Below are 18,808 nucleotides of genomic sequence, written 5' to 3'. Positions count from 1 at the left end.
ACTGTTTATATTTTTTTTTTTCCTTTTTCCTTTTTTTCCCTTTCATATTGATATAAAAAAGAATGGTTCAATGCTTAACCATTTGAAAGCTGATTTTATCGAATCATCGATTAATTTTCATCCACTCTTTCTGCTTCTTTCCTTGTGTAAGAGAAAACAGAACTGAGAATTGGCATTAAAGCAAATGTCAAGTAAATCGAATATTCATCCTCCACATAAAATTCAAACTATCCTCTCAGAAAACGACCGTTGGCATAACAACATGTTCACTGAAAAAAATGCTCAGTTGAATGAGATTCAAAGCAACCAGAATTTGCTAAGACCAAGTCATTGCGTCAAAATTACTAGAAAATGCCAAGACCAATTTGCTCCAATTTCAATCTATCTTCACTCCTCTCTTTTTTTTTTTTTTTTCGTCAGTAGAACAATAAGGGAAAGCACTAGTCTAAATGTACATGATATGGGATGATACAAGATCCCTTTAACTATACCAATCAAGAAAGAGGATTGAAAAAGTAAGAACAAACAGAAAAAGCAAGAGAAAGGTCCTGCTACTGCTATTCCGCTGTATAGCTTGAGACAACTCTTTATTACCAAGCTCAACATTCTTCGTGGCTTCAACTGCCTGTTGTAAGAAACACAACACAATAAAAAAATGGAATTTAACAAGGAATTTTTTTTTAAGCATTGAAAATCTGATTATGGAGAGTTAAATGAACAAGACAGACTATAAAGTTAATCTCTGAACAGCAGCAGAATTTGCATGTCAAAGTAAACTTTGATTTAAAGCAATAAATGGAGGAATGAGAAAATTGGTAACTGTTTAAAAGAATCTAAAACATTAATGGAAAAGCAGAGAGGGCCCTAATCTGCTGCCACTAGGCATTACAACCCCATTTATATGGCTCCCCTCCTAGTGTCACCATATATACTCAAATCCTAAATCAATAGGATTAAATTTTCTTAGCACAGGCAGGCCTTATCATATCTTATACTCACCAAAGTGCATGCTTGGTAATTGGTAGAATCTAATGGAACGTAATGTAATGAAATGCACCTCTACTTTATTCTTCTAGTAGCTTTTTGTTTTGCTGCATTCTTGAATTCCATAAAAATTAAGGTATTGCAGTAACAGATAGGCATTCATCTGAAATGACTGCATACTACCTCTGGTAACTTGAGTCCATAATGAGTTAGTACATAGAGACTTGAATTGTCTAAATAGCTGGATGCAATGATGTAGAAGCAGAGAAACTTAAATGGGATTGATGGATTTTTACAACGAAAATGACATTCTGCTCATAATACATGGACAAATGTAATGATGCTGCAGTCAGCAGGTTATAAAGATAAAAAGATTAAATTATATGAGGTTAGTAGCATTGCAGAAATGCTAGCAAGATAACAGATGGCAGCAAATATAACCATGCTGGATAAATTCCTAACCTGTTCATAAAGAAGCTCTATCTGCTGTGCTTGTTGTAGAACATGTGTGGACATTAGATGATTCAATGCAGACATCTCCACCATTTTAGTTTCAGTTTGTTGAACCGCATCTAGAAGACTGCTCAACTCTACCTGCATCACAAATAAAGCAGCAGTCAACTTCAACAAGCTGCTCAAAGACCAAGTGTATGGAGGACAAGGTGACAGAAAGATAACACAAACCTCACCAAACAACAAACATTTGCTTCTACATCATAACACAAACCTCACCAAATATGCAGTTTACCTGAAGTGCACGAGTTTCATCATCCAATAATTGCTGCTGAACTCTAAGAGGCTCTGATTGAATTTCATCAGGTTTCCCAAGCTCTGAATTGTTCATTTTAGATGAATCTGTGGAACTTGGATTTGCAACTCGGTTAGGTTTTCTTCTTGGCATCCTTTTATTAATAGCATCTTGGAACCGTATGGCTCTTAGTTGATCAAACTGTGCTGTTACTGAATGGAGTTTCTCGCTTAGAATCAAAACCTGCATATACAAAGTACCATAAAAGTAAATTAAACCGGCGAAAAATGCCTTTCATTTCACTCCAAAAATAGGTGATGTTATGCTGTAATTTTAAAATGCAAGGTTATGTGAATAGCCAGTCCCGAATCAGCAAAGGTAAAATTTACCTCAGGAAAGACTAACAAAGACAAGTAACTATGATGAAAAGAATAGGGTTTGCATCAGAAAACACATAGAAGCAAAAGATATTCCCTTCAGTTAATGACTACACTAGCAATCATGATTCAATTAATGATTACACAAACATTCACAATGGAACTAGGAACTGTAGTTAAAACTGGGTTATAAGACATTTGCATATAATAGTTACTTTTATAGCAAGTCAAGCCCTGTTCTTTGAGTATAAAACTAAATATCCAGTTAAGAAAAATATTTGCCAAGCCACTCCAAGTGTGAATGCCCTTAAGGTAGCATCAAAATGGTATGCCTCAGATTTCCAATATCCACCCTCACCCTCTGCCCCCAAAACAAAAGCGCCCCCCCCAAAAAACAAAAAAAAAAAGTGCAGTAATTCACTACACAGGTGATGGCCTAATGATTCAGAATAAGGATGAAGCACAAACCTTAATTTAAATTTTAGCCAAAACAATTATAATCAAACAGCATAATAACATTTATTCATGCATTTATCTGTTTTACTAATATATTCACAAATTACGATCAAAAGCCAGAAGACAACAATTGAATTTTATTCTTACTACAGTTGACATATAGAAGATCATACTTATACAAAATAACAATCTTCATTCATACTCAGTTATCATAGTAAAGGGAGAAAAAAGGGACGATTTGCCAAGGCAGACAAACATTCCAGCACTTGACCAGTATATTTTATAAAGTTGATAAGCATAATAAAAAAAAATTAAGAAATGCATCTTACCACCCCATGCTTGTGTGCTACAGTATCAGTATTGGCAATGTGGCCTCTAATGCCAAGCCAACCCTTAGTGTTTGCTTCTTCATCATTTATGCTATTTTTAAGAAAATCAATTTGTTCTTTACATGCTTTGATAAATGCCATAACCTGCAAATATTGACATAGCAGAAAATGCATTTGCAAATATCAACATAAAGGGACAAAAAGGCCAAATCAAAAACTATAAACTCAGTAAAAGTAAACAAAAGTTAGCAAATTGCTAGCAAGCACAAATCTTCAGAGAAGGAAGCAAACCTTTTTTGCATTCACTCTGGGCTTGTAAGAATCAACCCAGGGAATATGTGAAACCAGAAATTGCAATTCCCTAAGCTATCACCCAAATAGGGGCTAACATGATAATTCCAGGCAATAAAGGATTGGAAAATTTAAAAACCAAGACAGAGGGCAAAAATGGTCACATACAGATCATTTACTTCTATTATCAAACTGAATTAAACATTAACAGTCATTTCTCATCTGGCACATCAATGATGTCTACAAACACAATAGCCCAGAAAGGATATGTTCCAGAACTTACTTCATGTTCAATACTATCCCTCTCCTGTTCAGTTGTTCGGTGGAGATCCACATAATCTTTCCGATGCTTTATTATAAACTGTTGCAAGGTTCCAATGCTTTCGAGCTAAAAACCAGATGACAGAAAAATCCATATATTAATGATGCACAATTTCTTTCAAAAGTCAAAAATAATAGAACTTTTTTCAAAAAAGAAAAAATAACACAAACACAGACAGAAAGTTGATTATGATGTTCACCAATCACTTCTAGCAATCAGAAAGGAATTATGGCACCAGCAACATACCGTTGTTATTGCAGCCTTGGTAAAAGGTAAGTGCTGTCGAGGTTTATGAATAATGAAAGATGCCAAAATGGCTGCCAATTTTGACTGTCAAAGGACATCATACCACACAGAAAAACAGAAATCAGGAACAACAGATGAAATCACTTCAGTATTTAGAAATATCTGTTTACATGCAACAACACACACACATGAATGATTTGTAAATGTCTATAAACAAAAATGTAAGGTAACCTAATTTCCAAAACAAAATATTAGGAGAGGAATGATGACTGCAAAAAGGCAAAAATCAACTGCAGAGGTTTTTTTTTCTTTCTTTTTAGCTTACAGATTCTGTATCTAAAAGAAACCAGTATATTAAACCTACAATTTCACATGCAACACAGTTTGAATTCAAAGAGAGAAAAAGAAAAAGATTACCTCATTGTACCCCAAAGAAACAGCAGCCTGCCTCACTGCATCTTTAAAATCCTCAGTCCTATCCCTGACTTTTGTCATTGTTTCACCATCTAACAGTAAAGACCATCACAACTGATTTTCCATTCAAATAAAATAAATAAATAAAATTTAAAAGAAAATAAACAAGTTAAGCAGCGCAAGAATAAAGGTGAAATCATAGACAAAAAAATTGATAGCAAAAACCATAAGATCTGCTGAAATGAATTTTGAATTGCCAGAGGAATTGAACTTCAAACATATGTCAATTTCAACCTAAAATCAAGGATATGCAAATGCAAATGGCACTTGAAAATATCTACTTTGTAAATTTACGCAGGAAGGGACCTACAAATGACTTCGTCTTAGATACAGAGGCAGAACTGGGCAATATATGGCATCAAATGATCAATAAAATAAACATTACTCGTATATTTGCCAACGAATAAGAAGCACATGAAGGAGAAGCAAAAACATACCTGATCTTTGGAATTGATGGGAGGATTTTGATATACAGAACAACCAAACTTAGCTTTGTTTCATAATTTCTGTTTTTTGCTGCTGCTGCGTTTCTCTCGGCCACCGGATCTTCTATATATTATTAGGGTACTCCTAAGAGAAGATTACAGAATGCAGATGGGAATCTTGGAAAGAGTACCGTGGAGAGCTCTCCAGTAGGGTCATGTACACGGGTAGGAAGCCCCGAAAATAGGCTATTGGCAAAATTAAAATAATCAAATTGATTTAAATTAAAATTTTAATTAAAAATTAGTATAAACTATCCAGATAAATTTAATTATTATTACTTAAATAAAATTTAATTATTATTAATTGAATAAAATTAATTTTATTTAATTTTATATATTTTAATTAATAATTTATAGAAAAAATATTTTTATTAATAATTTTAATTTAAAAAATTTTATATTTTTAACAACACATTTTAATTTTAATTTTAAATAAAATATATAAAAAAATTTATAAATATTATTATAAAATATATATTTTTATATTAAATTAATTATTTATATAAACGAATTAATATTGTAAATATTTTATAAATAAAATTTAAATTCAATTTAAATTTATTATATTATTATTTTTAAAATTTAAATTTATTCTAAATCTAATTATAATTAATTAAATCTATTTTATTAAAAATCATACCTAAAAATATCTTACCAATCGTCATCCCTAATATCGAGTCTCAACAATGTGGGAGAGAGAGTCTCGGGGATCCAAAATCAAATTCTGTCAGATTGATTTGGTTGTTTCGGTTCAATCTGAATTGTGAAAGCCGGGTCCAAATTGTATGGGTTGGCCCAAACCTGAATTTAAGAAAGGGCCCATCTACTTAGCTGGAAAGTGAATCTGGCGGTTGCTTAAACAAAGACTTCAACTTTGACACTCAGATTCCGGTTCTCGTTCGCCGCTACACTTGCTCCCGTTAACTCTTCTGCAATTCTAGTAGCAGCAACTCTGCAGGTTGATTATATTCAAGCAACTTGATTTCCAAGTTTCTGTCTTTTTTTTTCCTTCTTTGGTTTGATCTAGTTTGTCTCTAATTTTCCTATAGTTTCTTTTACTTGGCATCACTAGTAATGTTCTCCCTTAACCTTAAATCTGATTTTTCGACTCCTTCATTCTATGCTTTCTTAATGTTTGACAAAGTTTAATCTTAGAAACTTGAAAAATCTAAAATGGGTATCTGTTACTTGAATGATCCATGCATATTTCTGATTTCTTTTCAATTTTCATGTCCTTTTCCTTGGATTTTATATATAATTCAATGTTCGTTATTGTGCTTTTCTGGAAAGCAGACACTATTGCTTGGCGATTTGCTCTTTTATGCCAGTTCATTGGAAATGGGTTGTTGATACTAGCTTTAGTTCGGTCATTCTATTGAAGATCCTGTTTAAATGATATAGCTTAGTCTTTTATGCCAGTTTATTGGAAGGGTCGTTGATTCCAGCTTTAGTTCGGTCATTCTCTTGAAGGTTATGTTTAAATGATACAGCTTGGTTATGAGACAATATGAATAATACCTAATAAGTGCATTTCTTATTAGTGTCTTGTTTTAAATCACAATGAAAGGAAAACATTGCTAAATCATATATAAGATTTATTGATTTCTAAGAGGTGATACAATAGAACTACACATTGTTAATTAGGGAGTTGCTTATCATGCAGGGAACATGGGTTTATGGACATTACTGGAGGGCTGTCTTCTTCTTACAAATGCCCTAGCAATATTAAATGAGGACCGGTTCCTTGCACCAAGAGGTTGGAGCTTCTCTGAGCTATCGGGAGGTCGAACAAAGTCTTTCAAGGGGCAGATTATGGGGCTTATTTATGCAACCCAGTACATGAGAGTTCCTCTTATTATACTGAATGTCATTTGCATTGTTGTAAAGCTAGTGGCTGGATGATGCCACTAAGGTAATAAATGACCATATGGTTATATGTTTATATCTATTCAATGATTGGTTATGCTTTGTCTGAATGGTAACATGTCAAAGTGTTAATGGAGAACAGAGAGGGTAACCTTCCCTAGAAATGGGACCGAGTGCTTATATGCTTTGTTTTGAGTTATGTTATTAGCTTGCTGTTGTTTGACAAAGATCGGATGGTAGATGAAAGGATCATTACTAGTTAATATTAACTGTGAAATGCTATTTAGCTGCATAAACATATATATAGACATTTGTCACATGTTAATATGCTCGTCTCCTAGATATGGTCTCATGTGGTACGAGGATTCAACCATGATATTGCAAATGACACTGTGACAAGAATCTTTTTCCCTCTTGATCTTCCCCTCTGGCCTGCCTGTGGAACCCCCAAGTTGAGAATCTATTGCAAGGGTGTTTACACCTTGTTCTAACGTATGCATGCATGTACGCGTTAATCAACCGCAAGGATGGTCAACATTAAAATAAGAGAATGTGCAAATGAAAATGGCATTTGAAAAATCAATTTTGTAAAATTTGATTACAAAGGGAACTGCAGAGTACTCTGCTCAAAATAAAGATAGAACTCGGCAACTAAAGGAACATATAAAATCAATCATAAAAACTTGCCAAGCTGATGGCTGAATGGCTATGTCTCTATCTTTCATTCCCAGATACAGATAAGGAACTAGTTCATAGGTTTCCATTCCTCATCCTGTGTTGTCTAATCTTAAATTGCTTTTGGTTCAAGAGTTGTGGAATGCATGTTTGTGTATCAGACATTTTTTTCCCCCTAGTTTGATTTAATTTGCTGTAGTTTTTATTATCATTCTTATGGAGTTTTCATCTTCCCTTTTGTCTACTATATTTTAACTTGCATTGGATAAATGTATGTTTCTTTTTTATTGAAAAAATGGGGCATTTGTTGGCAGTCTGACTAATCAAGTTTTTTTTTTTATTTTTAATGATTCTGATGCTTCATTTGCTGCAGGCGGGATTCATTTAGTTGCTCCTGACTAATAGGACTCAGCAAAATGAATATTCTTTCGAGTGATTTATCTAGACTGCAGTTGCTCCTGACTAATAGGAGTCATTTAGTTGCTCCTGACTAATAGGAGTCAGCAGGCAGAAGCACAGAAAATTCACGAAAGACTGCAGTTGAAAATCTCTGTTGTGTGATTTATCTAATTTAAGGTTGTATCCCCTAGCATTAAAAGCATGATCAGTTTTGCAGATGAGAATATCATATTTGGGAAAAAATTTTATAACATGGTGTTTGTTTTCTATAGAAGTTCTTGAAATCGAGCTTATATACGACAATTTTGCTGTTCTGCTAATCTAAATATTACGCCAGCGTTCTCGACCATTGCTGAGTTGTGTTGGAAATGGCTTTACTTGAGAAACATACTTTTTCCTTAATGATTCAGCAAAGGTGTACATGAATGAATTGTGTTGGAAATGGCTTATCTGCAGACTGTATTTGCAGGTTGAAAGGTTCATGATAACTAATGGATGTAGGAAGTAGATTCAAAATCAAATTTAAGACTTGTTCGACCTTAATATTTTCATAATCTACTCGTTAACTTTTAATTACTACTGTTTTAAAGCAATTAAACTTATGTGAAAGAAAGATTAGTTTTCTAGAATGATGAGTGTTAATCTTTGACTTATAAAGCATTTCTCTCTTTCTTTCTTTCCTCCCTACTTGATAGAGACAAATGCCAATGAGAATTAAACAGCTTGCTTGCAAGGTTTATGGCCGTGGTCCCAGTGAGTAGAAATTTATATTTTACAATTTTCATGAAGTGGGTCTCTTTTCATCAATTCCTATTGTTAGTCCCCCACCACCATCCAAATCATTTGGCCCACTGCTTTTGGCATTGCAGTGTGAGAATGATCCCTTCACTTTCACTGCCATAAGAATGATGCCCCCATTTTTGTATTGCACGGTGGTTTGGAACCCACATCTCATAAATTATTGTCTGTTGATTCAAACATCACACTAAGGAAAGATTCCATATGTGGAGCCACTCTTGCCCAACTCAAGATAGTCATATTTGTGGCATCTACCAATCTGATATCTATTTCGAATTTGATACTAGCTAGTTTTAGTTGTTATCAAGTGTTTTTTATTATTTAATTTATGTAGTATTGAAAAATTTATTAATTAATTTATTAATTTTATAAAAATATTTAGTAATTAATTTTTATATTAAGGATATTTAGTTTTTATTTGTGAAGCCACTTGTGTAAAGCTCAAAATGGGTATATATGATATTTATGAGTTTAGTATTTGAGTTCAAACCTGAGATTTCACACTTTATCACTCCTTCTATTGAGCTGAAGTTCCTATTATTGGTTGTGTATTGTTAATTTGATTCTGGAAAAATGGAAAAATAAGGGAAATAAGTAAGTATTATTGGAAACAATCTCTGATGGAAAAAGATCCAACATGTCACATATATGATAGTTATAAATGCACCACCCATCTCCTCAACTTATTCAATGACTCAGTTGGTTGGCAGATTGTGACATTTTCCAAATAATAATTTCTCCTCCACAATTTAACATCTCTATGAGCTTCTGGGTTTCTTTATATAATCTACACAGACCATAAGCAAGAAAAAAAAGAAAAAAGAAAAAAGGAAAAGAAATCCCTACAGAGATGGAGCTGGCTTGGTTTCTTGCTTTCTGTCTCCTTGCAACATCACTGGCTGAACTTCAAGGCATGTAAAATTTTCTCTTTTCTGCAAGCTTTAAAGTTCTGTGTTAGCAGAAATATTTATTTCAACAGGCTTTTGTATAATAAATGAACATTTTGCAGAATCTAAATCTAGCATACAGCTCAACTTGTATCATGTGCATGGGCCTGGCTCCTCTCTATCTCCCAATTCTTCCATTTCTCTCAGTGATTTACTCTCCCGTGATCAACAACGTGTCAAGTTTCTCAGAACCAGGCTACTGAACCGTGGGGTACAGATTGGCTCCACCCCACATAACAAATCGGGCAATCTCCTGGAACCAAACTCTGCCAGTGTCCCATTGAGCCCTGGTCTGTCCATTGGCTCTGGTAACTACTATGTGAAGCTAGGTCTTGGTTCCCCTCCCAAATACTACGCCATGATCTTCGACACAGGCAGCTCGCTCTCGTGGCTTCAGTGTCAGCCTTGTGTTGTTTACTGCCATAGCCAAGTCGACCCTGTGTTCGAGCCCTCTGCGTCTAAGACCTACAAGAGATTATCGTGTAGAACCCCTGAGTGCTCTTCTCTCAAGGCTGCCACTTTGAATGACCCCATTTGTGCTGCTAGTGGTGCGTGTGTTTATACAGCCAGCTATGGTGATGCATCGTATTCAATGGGCTACTTGAGTCAAGATCTTCTGACGTTAACGCCATCGCAGAGCTTACCATATTTCACGTACGGCTGTGGGGAAGACAACGAGGGATTGTTCGGAAGAGCTGCTGGTATTGTCGGGCTAGCTCGTGACAAGCTATCAATGTTAGCTCAGTTGTCGACGAAGTTTGGTTACGCCTTCTCCTACTGCCTTCCGACCGCCACTTCTGGTTCTCCCGGTGGTGGTTTCTTGTCCATTGGAAGCATTCCTCCTTCGTCATATAAGTTCACTCCCATGATAAGAAATCCCCAGAATCCCAGCTTATATTTTCTGAGGATAGCTGCAATCACCGTCGGTGGTCGGCCTCTGGGTGTCGCCGCTGGTGGGTATCAGGTTCCCACGATAATAGACTCTGGAACTGTTATTACACGACTGCCAGTGTCCATTTATGCTCCATTGAAGGATGCTTTCGTGAAGATCATGGGGTCCAAGGGATATGAACAAGCTCCTGCGTATTCAATACTCGATACATGCTTCAAGGGAAGCTTGAAGAGCTTGGCGGCGACGCCGGAGATTCAGATGATTTTTCAAGGAGGTGCAGGGCTTTCTCTTGGAGCTCAGAATATCTTGATTGAAGCTGATAAGGGGGTGACATGTTTGGCTTTTGCAAGAACTAATCAAATTGCAATTATTGGAAATCATCAGCAACAAACATATAATATTGCCTATGATGTCTCCTCGTCGAGAATTGGGTTTGCTCCTGGCGGCTGCCATTGATGATCGGCTGCTAATCCTCATACCTTTGAAGATTGAGAAGATGTGGCTACATGGCGCTCTCTTGATTTATTTTTAATTTATTGTTTTAAGAAATAATGTGAAAATATTGAAAAAAATAATAATATGAATTAAAAATAAATGTGAAGAATAATTAAAAAATAAGAAGTGAACAAAATGTATATAAATAAATTCTTAGAAAATGAAGATTATCTTTAATGAGAATTATTCTTTTAATTAATTTAAAGTTTTAATTTAAACTTTATTATTTTGTTTTGTAGAAAATATTTTTACTTCAAAAAATAATAATATTTTTCTAAATTTTGAGAATTTTATTAACACAATTATATATAAATATATTAATATATTTTATTTTTTAAATTACAACTAAATAATGAAAATTAAGTTAGCATAAATTTTTATCAATATGTATTGATATTTCAGCTTAATGAACTTGAATATTGAAACATTTATGGAATTAAAAGAAAAAAAAGAAAGATCTAAATTGAGTATCTATAATAAATATATAAGGATGAAATTTAGCATTAACCCAATAAAACTCTTATAATAATTATATTTTTGAGAAAATTCTGACCTACCACATGAATTTCAATGACTTCATAAACAACATATAATCTACAAGAAAATCAAGAAGTTATACCATGCCTATTGTGACAGTCCATAACAGAAAATGAAGCAGCATTGTAACTTCCACATTTGCATATAAAACTCCTCCAGAGTTCATTTTACAATTTGTGAGAATCCTATCCATCAATCAAACACAAGAACATGCCCAAGAAACTGAACCAAAAAAACAAAAAAGAGGCAAGTTTTGCCAATTCCTCAGAATGGAATTCGGATCCGAAAGGAAAGCACACTGAAATAGTAAAGAGACACACATGGATATCAAATTTTGGACAAGGTATTCAGGCTTCTGGCACAGAAGCTGCAGCTCGTTTCATCGATGCAGACTTGATAAGATGATTGTAGCTTCCTTTCTCCTTGAAAAGTTGGGAGAAATGATGTTTGCAATACAAGACACCCTCAAGGGCTGCATAATTTGATGGGGATAAGGAACAGCCACCATGAGAACATTTGAAGCATGACTTGTGATAGGCCTGGCTCTCCACTGTTACCTGTAGTTTTAAGGTAGAACAAACCCACATTAGAATTACAAATTACATTTTTCAGATAGCATCCAACGGGAACTCACTAGAAAGACGAATATATAGACATATATATGTACGTATGTATGTGTATGATGTCAAATGAGTTTGAGATAAGCCACCATTTCTTTCATGCTGGGAATAATTCGCCCACAAACAAAAAATTGATTAACAAACAATATTTCTTCATTGAAAGCAACATTCTCTCCCAGTTTCAAGGAAAATTACTTTACAGTTTTGAATAAAAGTCATTTGCTGGACTTCTACAAATTCATAAAAGGAGAAATTCATTAAATGTTCTATAATCCATTACTCATCAAACCACAGCAGCCTGCCATGGACTATGATTAGTTATTGTTGATAGCTATTAAGCTGAAATTCACCATTTATTATGTAGTTAATCATCTACTCAAATCGATTCAAACCAACAACAAAATTGATATAAATCCAAAGTTCTCATAGTAATTTTTGTTGAAGGAAAAGAATTCTACTTTAATCTAATTAAAATGCCAGGAATTGATTTCTAGGTGGTTTTCATTATTATAACATAACTAAATAATAGAAAACATTTAGATGGTTTAAATGTTGTTCGAAGAAAATATTTCCGAACAAAATATTTCTGTTAAACAAATAACAATTTGAAAAAACAAATCAGAAAAAAAATATACAATTTGTTAAACCAAACTGCAGCTTTTTATGTAAATATTCCATTCTACAAAAGGCATCCCCAATGAACAAAGCTCCTCAGTTTGTGATAGGGAAGGGTTGTCTTCCCTGGTTTCCACATAAAACATGTGACCGGAAGAGCAGCCTTACTGTTGTGCCAAGGTTTGCTCTCTGCAGATTGGATTCTGCGACCCTAAAATTCAATCCTAACTTTAGCATAAGGAATTTAAAGCGATCTAGTTCACTTCATAGGATGCCTACATCTTAAAAGGGACAAATGAACCATGAGAATCTACTAGGAAGAGGACTGTGATATTAACAACCCCTCCAACCAAGGCAGAGAACAGGGGCTTACACTACAAGCAGCGATCTACCAAATAGTTGAACAACTTAAACAGTCAGTTAAGTTCTAATTGAAGTGTGCCCTTAAACTATAGGAGATGCATTTATGTTTTTCCAGATCTTTTAAGCAAGTTAACATGATCTTTCCTTTTTTAAATAACTAGGTAGCCCTCAATCAATGGGCTTAAATTGTAAAGGATATGCATGTTGTTATTGTCATTAGGAGATGTATTATTCAATCTTCCTGTTGCCAAAAGTTGCTAAATCCATTTCTTCCCTTGCCCATCCAGCTGCACACTGACACACAGCTCCCAAGTCCCAACCCCACAAAAAAAAAAAAAGAAAAAGCAACTGATTAAACAATTAAACCAAAAAAAAAAAACCTTAAAGAGACTGATTCATGAAGTAGTCTTCTCTCCAAATTAGCAATATCAATATGTGGGACCAAATTTTTCTCATGATAGTGTTAAGCATTAAGATATATGCATATTTGTACATAGCCCTGTATATGTTTGTGTTGCCCAAACATGTGATCTCTCAAATAAGCCCTACATATTTTGTCCTCAATTGTTATTCTTAGTTAGACTTCATAAGCTAGCAATTCAAGAGAAAGCCTCACTCAACCAGAGAAAATCTTGAAGTAGTGAAAACTTTCACGCAACTATACATGCACAATATCAGAGAATATAAATTTAAATCTTAAACAAATCATACCTTCTCAAGTGGATAAGCTGTTTTACCACAAGTTGCACATTTTTCTTGTGTCCCAGAAAACATGCTAGCAGCTTTACTAGGTGACCTTGTCTGAAACCAGAAAAAGCTATTGAGGATTAAATTCCAAGCAACATATCACAACCCATGTGCAGAAATACACTAATCATATATAATCAATTAATTATATAAATGTATGAGTGTTTGAGGAATGTTTACCAGTTCAGGAGTCAACTTCTCAGCTGACTTTGCAGCTGTTCAAAATGAAATTACTTGCAATTAAACAAGTTACAACGATAATGATTTTTTAATCAATTAAAAAATTTAGCCTAGCAAAGGTACTTACGTGATTGAAAATTCTTGTTGAAATTACCCGTCTCCTTGAAAAGCTGCTCAAAGTGAGGCTTACAGTAGAGTACACCTTCCATTGAGGAATAATTGCTTAACTGAAAAAATATGATTCACAGAATCTAATAAGCTAAAAAACGGACGCACATTATATAAATCATCCGTTAGAATCTGAGTATATAATATCAACAGTTCCTTATAACAAAAAAAAGGTTCCAAAAACTTGGAAAAATGCTATGAACTCTAATGTTGATAAAGCCATTTATCAATTATAAACAACTCTTCCTGAAGTTGATCTCTCAATGGTTTATGAGAAATTAAAGAGGAAAAGAAATCAGATCCAATCATGAATCACTTTCACTAGCGTACTAGGTTCTAGTAGCTTGCTGAACAACCAACCATATCACCAATGTAAATGACCCCAGAAAAAGAAGAGAAGTAGGATATTTCCCTTACTCTTTATTCAATTCAAACTGTTTTATTTTGTTAAACCCCATCTATTATTTATTTTATATTTATATAATAAAAAAGTTATATCGAAATAATAGCACTAAAAATAATTATATTTAAATAATATATAACTAAACAATTATATAAATAAATATATAACTACTTAACTATTTAAACTGAAGAAGAAGAATGTGGAAGTTGATATGGACTATGTTCACCATTACAATAACAAGAAAGCAGAAAATTAAGCTAAGACAAAGATTAAGATTGTTAGTACCTTTAAAGTGCCTTTGCAGTGAAAGCACTTAAAGCAAGACTTGTGATAAGGAACACCATCTGCGGATAGAAGTTCCATGGGATATACAGTCTTCTCACAGGCCTTGCATTTCTGCTGGGTACCAGTAAAAGACATACTAGCTTATTAACAACACTACACGTCTTAGATCTGACTGTTCTTTTACCTCTCCAAGATCGCCTGCAAATATTAAAACCCATATCAGTTTTACTATAACATTTTTCTCGAATACCTCCAAAAAAAATTCTCAAACGATATTCATTCTTCCAGTACATCAAATTAAAAAAACCAAGAGAGAAAACTAGCAAAAGTTGTGGATTTTGCGTTGAAATTGATATTATTTGGGATTCGAAGATAAAGTGTAAAGATCAAGATAAAGTTTAGCTATCAATCTAAGAACCCAAAAGGGAAAAAATGTAAGCCGTAAAATTGAAAATAAATTAGCTAAATCCCAAATAGTCGATCTAATGAGAGCTAAAAACACACAAACAAAAATGGGTTAAGATCTGAAAATATATTTTAAAAAATGAGATTAAAAAACCTTAATTGAAAGAGTGCATACCCAAATGGAAGAAGAAGAGGAAGAAAACTTGAGCTGAAACAGTCGATCTGGGAGTCAATGGAATAGAAAGAGACCCAAAAAGAAATTAAAAAGAAAGAGTCGTAGAGGGCTTAAACAGTCTTCAAAGGAGAGGAAAACGGAAACGGAAGTACAGAGATATATATAGAGAGGAGAGGAGATTGAAAACTTCTTGCAACGAAGGTGGATGATGATCTGAGATAGAAATGTATAAGTATTTTGGGTGGGAGGAATTGGGGTCCACAACCTTAACCAAAATTACTATTTGTATGCGCTGTCTGGTTCAAGGATAGCGAAGCTTTGTTCTTCTCTGTGTCTGTTTGGTTTGAATTTTCCACCTTCAGTCCTCGCTGTTCTCTAAAACCTCCCCCCGCTTATTGGAATATGGAAACCGCGGATTTATTTTTTTTAATTACGAAAATCTTTCTGGTTAATACTATTATTCATAAGCTTTTTTCGAAATTATTATTCATATGAAAATTTTTACAAGTATTCAGTTAATTTGTACATTGACCTAATAAAAAATTAAAATTTCATATTAATATATAAGTTAACTATATTTTAGATTTTTTTTTTCATTTTAAATTATATGTCTATATTATATTAATCGGATATATACATTTGGACATATGAAATAATTTTCTTTATTTTAAGTTAATATTTATATTTTAAAAATTATTTGTTCCTCACCTTTAATTTGTTCATATTTTCATTTTGATAAAAATCTAACAATTATACAATCTAAAAATTAAATACAAAAAAAATTAATACAAAATTAATGTGATTCTGTCTAAAATTTTATTACTTTTATGTGAGTTTTCGAATATTAATATACCAAAAAATACTTTAATTGTATCGCCGGAAATTTTTAATGATTTATGTTTAAAGGATGTTTAGAGAAATTTTTAATGATTTATGTTTAAAGGATGTTAAGAGATGAGAAAGAATGAAGAGTATTTTTATCAAATTATTTTATGCAGGGGTTTAGACAGTCTCTTGAGCAGTATTCTTGCCAAATTATTCTATACAGAAGTTTGATTTTGAATGATTATAAATTTTTATTAGACTTTGATATTTCTATTAGATGAATTCATCGTAATACTACTCTAATTATTTATATTTTAACTAGAGATCTATTACATATAATCGTGTCTCTGTTTGGGATGATATCACTATTTATATATATTAAAAAAATATTTAATAATTATATGTTAAAAAATATAAAAATAAAATAATTTTAAAAAAATTTACAACTATAAATATACTATAAAGTTATTAATATATTATTAAACATCATATCTTAACATATATATTTAGTGAATAATAATTAAAAAGTCCCTCTCTAAGTATTTTAGGGAGAAAATCTTTTCACTATTGGATTTAATGTAAATAAATTTTTGTTTTGTTTTCATATTAGTGGTAGTTATTTTAAGAGCATTTTGATAGAAAATTCGGGTTATTGGAGGACTTTAGTTGACATGTTTCTTTTTTTATATATAGTTGTTTTCTTCTTTTATGCATAGAGACGATGATTCTCAAAAAAATGCTTCATTTCATCTAAGTCTATTAGCATTCACAATGATGAGGTAAGCTTAGAAAGACATGGGGGTTGCCAAAAAACACACACTCTTCCAACTTCCACAATTATCATTGTTAGCTTGAAACTATCTTGTATGTTTAATTGGTAATTTTTTCGAATTTAGGTCTTGTTTAATTGGGAGTAAATAGACTAAAGATGTGACACTTCCCACTAAGTGAAAAAACTCTTTTATTTAATTCGTATTTTAAGTTAATTTTTACAAACTACTTTTCTCATATAAGAAAAAGTAATTTATTTAGATAAAATTTGGTACACTTTTCTATTTAAATTATATTAAATTTATCAATTTATCTCTTAATTTATTACGTTTAAAATCATATTACAAACCTTATTGACTTTTATCACTAAAAAATAATTTTACTTTTTAATAAGTTAATTTATATACAATACAATTGTATTATACTTTCCAACAAATAAATTTCTTGAGAGCATATTTCTTAAAAAATATATTTTCTAACGAATAGAAGATTTTAAACCAAACAAGAATTTAGTTTTATTTTTTATGGCAATAATTGATGCGAGCAAGATAGACGGACCAATGCAAATCCGACCACTAAGCGGCAACAAGCGTTTTGACTATAATTTTGACTATAAATATCAGAATCGCTATTAAAACTCTAATTCAAAAAATTCGTTCAGAAATTTATAAAATAGCCTATTATAAGACCTAAAAACGGCTCTGAAATTTTTATCAATATTTTTTAAATTTTTTATATATTTATTTTAAACCGCCGTCATATTTTATGAGAAAACTTATTTACCATTCAAAACTAAATACTTTTTTCTTAAACTTATTTAAGGTTTACATTTCTAACACTTTTAAAGTTGCGTGAATAATAATATAGGATTGATGGGTTTTCAAGCTGAAATTAAATTGATTTTCTTATGTGCTTTGTCTGTATATTTTTTCTTACGGGCTTTATTATATATAATAGAGCCTCCACAACTATCAGATTTCTAAAGTATCTCAAAATTTAATTGTAATAAACAAATTTAATATTAAAATTACTAACAATTTTTGAAATCCCTTGATATCAATCAGTAATTACTAATAGATTTTAAAATATGTTCGATAAATTAGTAACAAATTTTTAATATCGTCAATAATTTGTACAAAAACTAATTGGTTTTAAAATTTTTTGGGGTTTACTAAGTGAATTTTCAAAATTATTTGGTAATTTAAAACATTTTTTTTCACTTATAAATTATGAATGGATTTAAAAATATATTGATAAATTTAATAGGAAAATTCTTACTTTTCTATTTTAATCTCACATTTTTTCCATTATCATTATATTTCCATATTTGGTAATTTATTAAAGTACTTTTGAAATTGTTGATAATCTTTTTTCAAGAATTAGCAATAAATTTACTAAATTCATTGGTAATTTAGGTTTCTATATTTATAAATACCATTTTTTTTTCTTTAACCATTTTATTCTTATCTATGTAGCTTTCATTTTATATTATTTTCTTACTTTTTTTTCTCTTATTTGTTATATTTTTATTAATTTTTTTATCAACTTTCTCTTGTTATCTTAATTTTAAAACTTTCTTTGATTTTCAATTATTTCTTTTCTTTTCTTTTCTTTTCCTTGCTTTTGATTTTTTTTTCTTTTTTTTATTATTTATATTTTTCTATTATCTATTCCTTTTTCCCCTTTTCTTTTTCCATCATTTTTTTTTAATTTTTGTCTTTTCTCACTAAGTTTTTTTTTTTTTAATGTGCTTGCATCTTCTTCTCCTGTTGCATCATTTCTTATATTTTCTTTCTTTTTCTCATTTTCTCTCATTTTTTTATCATTTTTTATTTTTAATTTTTCTCTCATTTCATTTCATCATTTTTTATTATTTTTTAATATATCATTTTTCACTTTTAAAATGTAATTCTAATAATTAGTAGATATA

The 18,808-nt window shown here is 31.9% G+C and overlaps 4 protein-coding genes across 7 annotated transcripts; 2 read left to right on the top strand and 2 right to left on the bottom strand.

Moving 5' to 3' along the window:
- Positions 1 to 312: 312 nt before the first annotated feature.
- Positions 313 to 4,889, bottom strand: LOC110625347 (syntaxin-81). 2 transcript variants are annotated; one of them, XM_021770967.2, is made up of 8 exons: positions 4,665 to 4,889; positions 4,171 to 4,281; positions 3,754 to 3,837; positions 3,469 to 3,573; positions 2,895 to 3,038; positions 1,733 to 1,975; positions 1,447 to 1,578; positions 313 to 625 (listed from the first exon to the last, which is right to left on the bottom strand). In XM_021770967.2, exons 2-8 carry the CDS (start codon positions 4,246 to 4,248, stop codon positions 482 to 484), a joined length of 930 nt encoding a protein of 309 aa, XP_021626659.1. In that variant the 5' UTR covers positions 4,249 to 4,281; positions 4,665 to 4,889; the 3' UTR covers positions 313 to 481. The 2 variants fall into 2 exon arrangements, with proteins under 2 accessions (XP_021626659.1, XP_021626660.1); XM_021770968.2 differs by having other exon boundaries at positions 4,171 to 4,259.
- Positions 4,890 to 5,404: 515 nt separating this feature from the next.
- Positions 5,405 to 7,953, top strand: LOC110624750 (immediate early response 3-interacting protein 1). 2 transcript variants are annotated; one of them, XM_021770034.2, is made up of 3 exons: positions 5,407 to 5,670; positions 6,376 to 6,624; positions 7,627 to 7,953. In XM_021770034.2, the coding sequence occupies exon 2, from the start codon at positions 6,381 to 6,383 to the stop codon at positions 6,612 to 6,614; it is 234 nt and encodes a 77-aa protein (XP_021625726.1). In that variant the 5' UTR covers positions 5,407 to 5,670; positions 6,376 to 6,380; the 3' UTR covers positions 6,615 to 6,624; positions 7,627 to 7,953. The 2 variants fall into 2 exon arrangements, with proteins under 2 accessions (XP_043817019.1, XP_021625726.1); XM_043961084.1 differs by lacking the exon at positions 7,627 to 7,953 and having other exon boundaries at positions 5,405 to 5,670; positions 6,376 to 6,805.
- A 1,183-nt stretch (positions 7,954 to 9,136) lies between these two features.
- LOC110624749 (aspartyl protease family protein At5g10770) lies at positions 9,137 to 10,983 on the top strand. Its single transcript, XM_021770033.2, has 2 exons — positions 9,137 to 9,361; positions 9,460 to 10,983. Exons 1-2 carry the CDS (start codon positions 9,301 to 9,303, stop codon positions 10,743 to 10,745), a joined length of 1,347 nt encoding a protein of 448 aa, XP_021625725.1. The 5' UTR covers positions 9,137 to 9,300; the 3' UTR covers positions 10,746 to 10,983.
- Positions 10,984 to 11,424: 441 nt separating this feature from the next.
- LOC110625139 (LIM domain-containing protein WLIM2b) lies at positions 11,425 to 15,690 on the bottom strand. Of its 2 annotated transcripts, none has more exons than XM_021770685.2 (6): positions 15,548 to 15,690; positions 14,703 to 14,900; positions 13,974 to 14,073; positions 13,847 to 13,881; positions 13,631 to 13,720; positions 11,425 to 11,878 (listed from the first exon to the last, which is right to left on the bottom strand). In XM_021770685.2, exons 2-6 carry the CDS (start codon positions 14,835 to 14,837, stop codon positions 11,669 to 11,671), a joined length of 570 nt encoding a protein of 189 aa, XP_021626377.1. In that variant the 5' UTR covers positions 14,838 to 14,900; positions 15,548 to 15,690; the 3' UTR covers positions 11,425 to 11,668. The 2 variants fall into 2 exon arrangements, with proteins under 2 accessions (XP_021626377.1, XP_021626376.1); XM_021770684.1 differs by having other exon boundaries at positions 15,283 to 15,649.
- Positions 15,691 to 18,808: the final 3,118 nt, after the last annotated feature.

This window comes from Manihot esculenta, chromosome 10 (assembly GCF_001659605.2).
Source record: "Manihot esculenta cultivar AM560-2 chromosome 10, M.esculenta_v8, whole genome shotgun sequence".
In the NCBI taxonomy this organism is placed as follows: domain Eukaryota; kingdom Viridiplantae; phylum Streptophyta; class Magnoliopsida; order Malpighiales; family Euphorbiaceae; genus Manihot; species Manihot esculenta.
The sequence above is the reverse complement of the archived record's forward strand: the minus strand, read 5'-3'. Positions and strand labels throughout refer to the sequence as shown.

Coding starts and splice junctions, on each gene's coding strand:
- LOC110625347 (XM_021770967.2), bottom strand. CDS start 4,248: ATGACAAAAGTCAGGGATAGGACTGAGGATTTTAAAGATGCAGTGAGG. Junction 3,574..3,753: donor CCAAGGCTGCAATAACAACG/GTATGTTGCTGG, acceptor TCTGGTTTTTAG/CTCGAAAGCATTGGAACCTT. Junction 3,039..3,468: donor GGGATAGTATTGAACATGAA/GTAAGTTCTGGA, acceptor CAATATTTGCAG/GTTATGGCATTTATCAAAGC.
- LOC110624750 (XM_021770034.2), top strand. CDS start 6,381: ATGGGTTTATGGACATTACTGGAGGGCTGTCTTCTTCTTACAAATGCC.
- LOC110624749 (XM_021770033.2), top strand. CDS start 9,301: ATGGAGCTGGCTTGGTTTCTTGCTTTCTGTCTCCTTGCAACATCACTG. Junction 9,362..9,459: donor ATCACTGGCTGAACTTCAAG/GCATGTAAAATT, acceptor AACATTTTGCAG/AATCTAAATCTAGCATACAG.
- LOC110625139 (XM_021770685.2), bottom strand. CDS start 14,837: ATGTCTTTTACTGGTACCCAGCAGAAATGCAAGGCCTGTGAGAAGACT. Junction 14,074..14,702: donor ACTGCAAAGGCACTTTAAAG/GTACTAACAATC, acceptor ATATTTTTTCAG/TTAAGCAATTATTCCTCAAT. Junction 11,879..13,630: donor CAGCTTATCCACTTGAGAAG/GTATGATTTGTT, acceptor TTAAAACTACAG/GTAACAGTGGAGAGCCAGGC.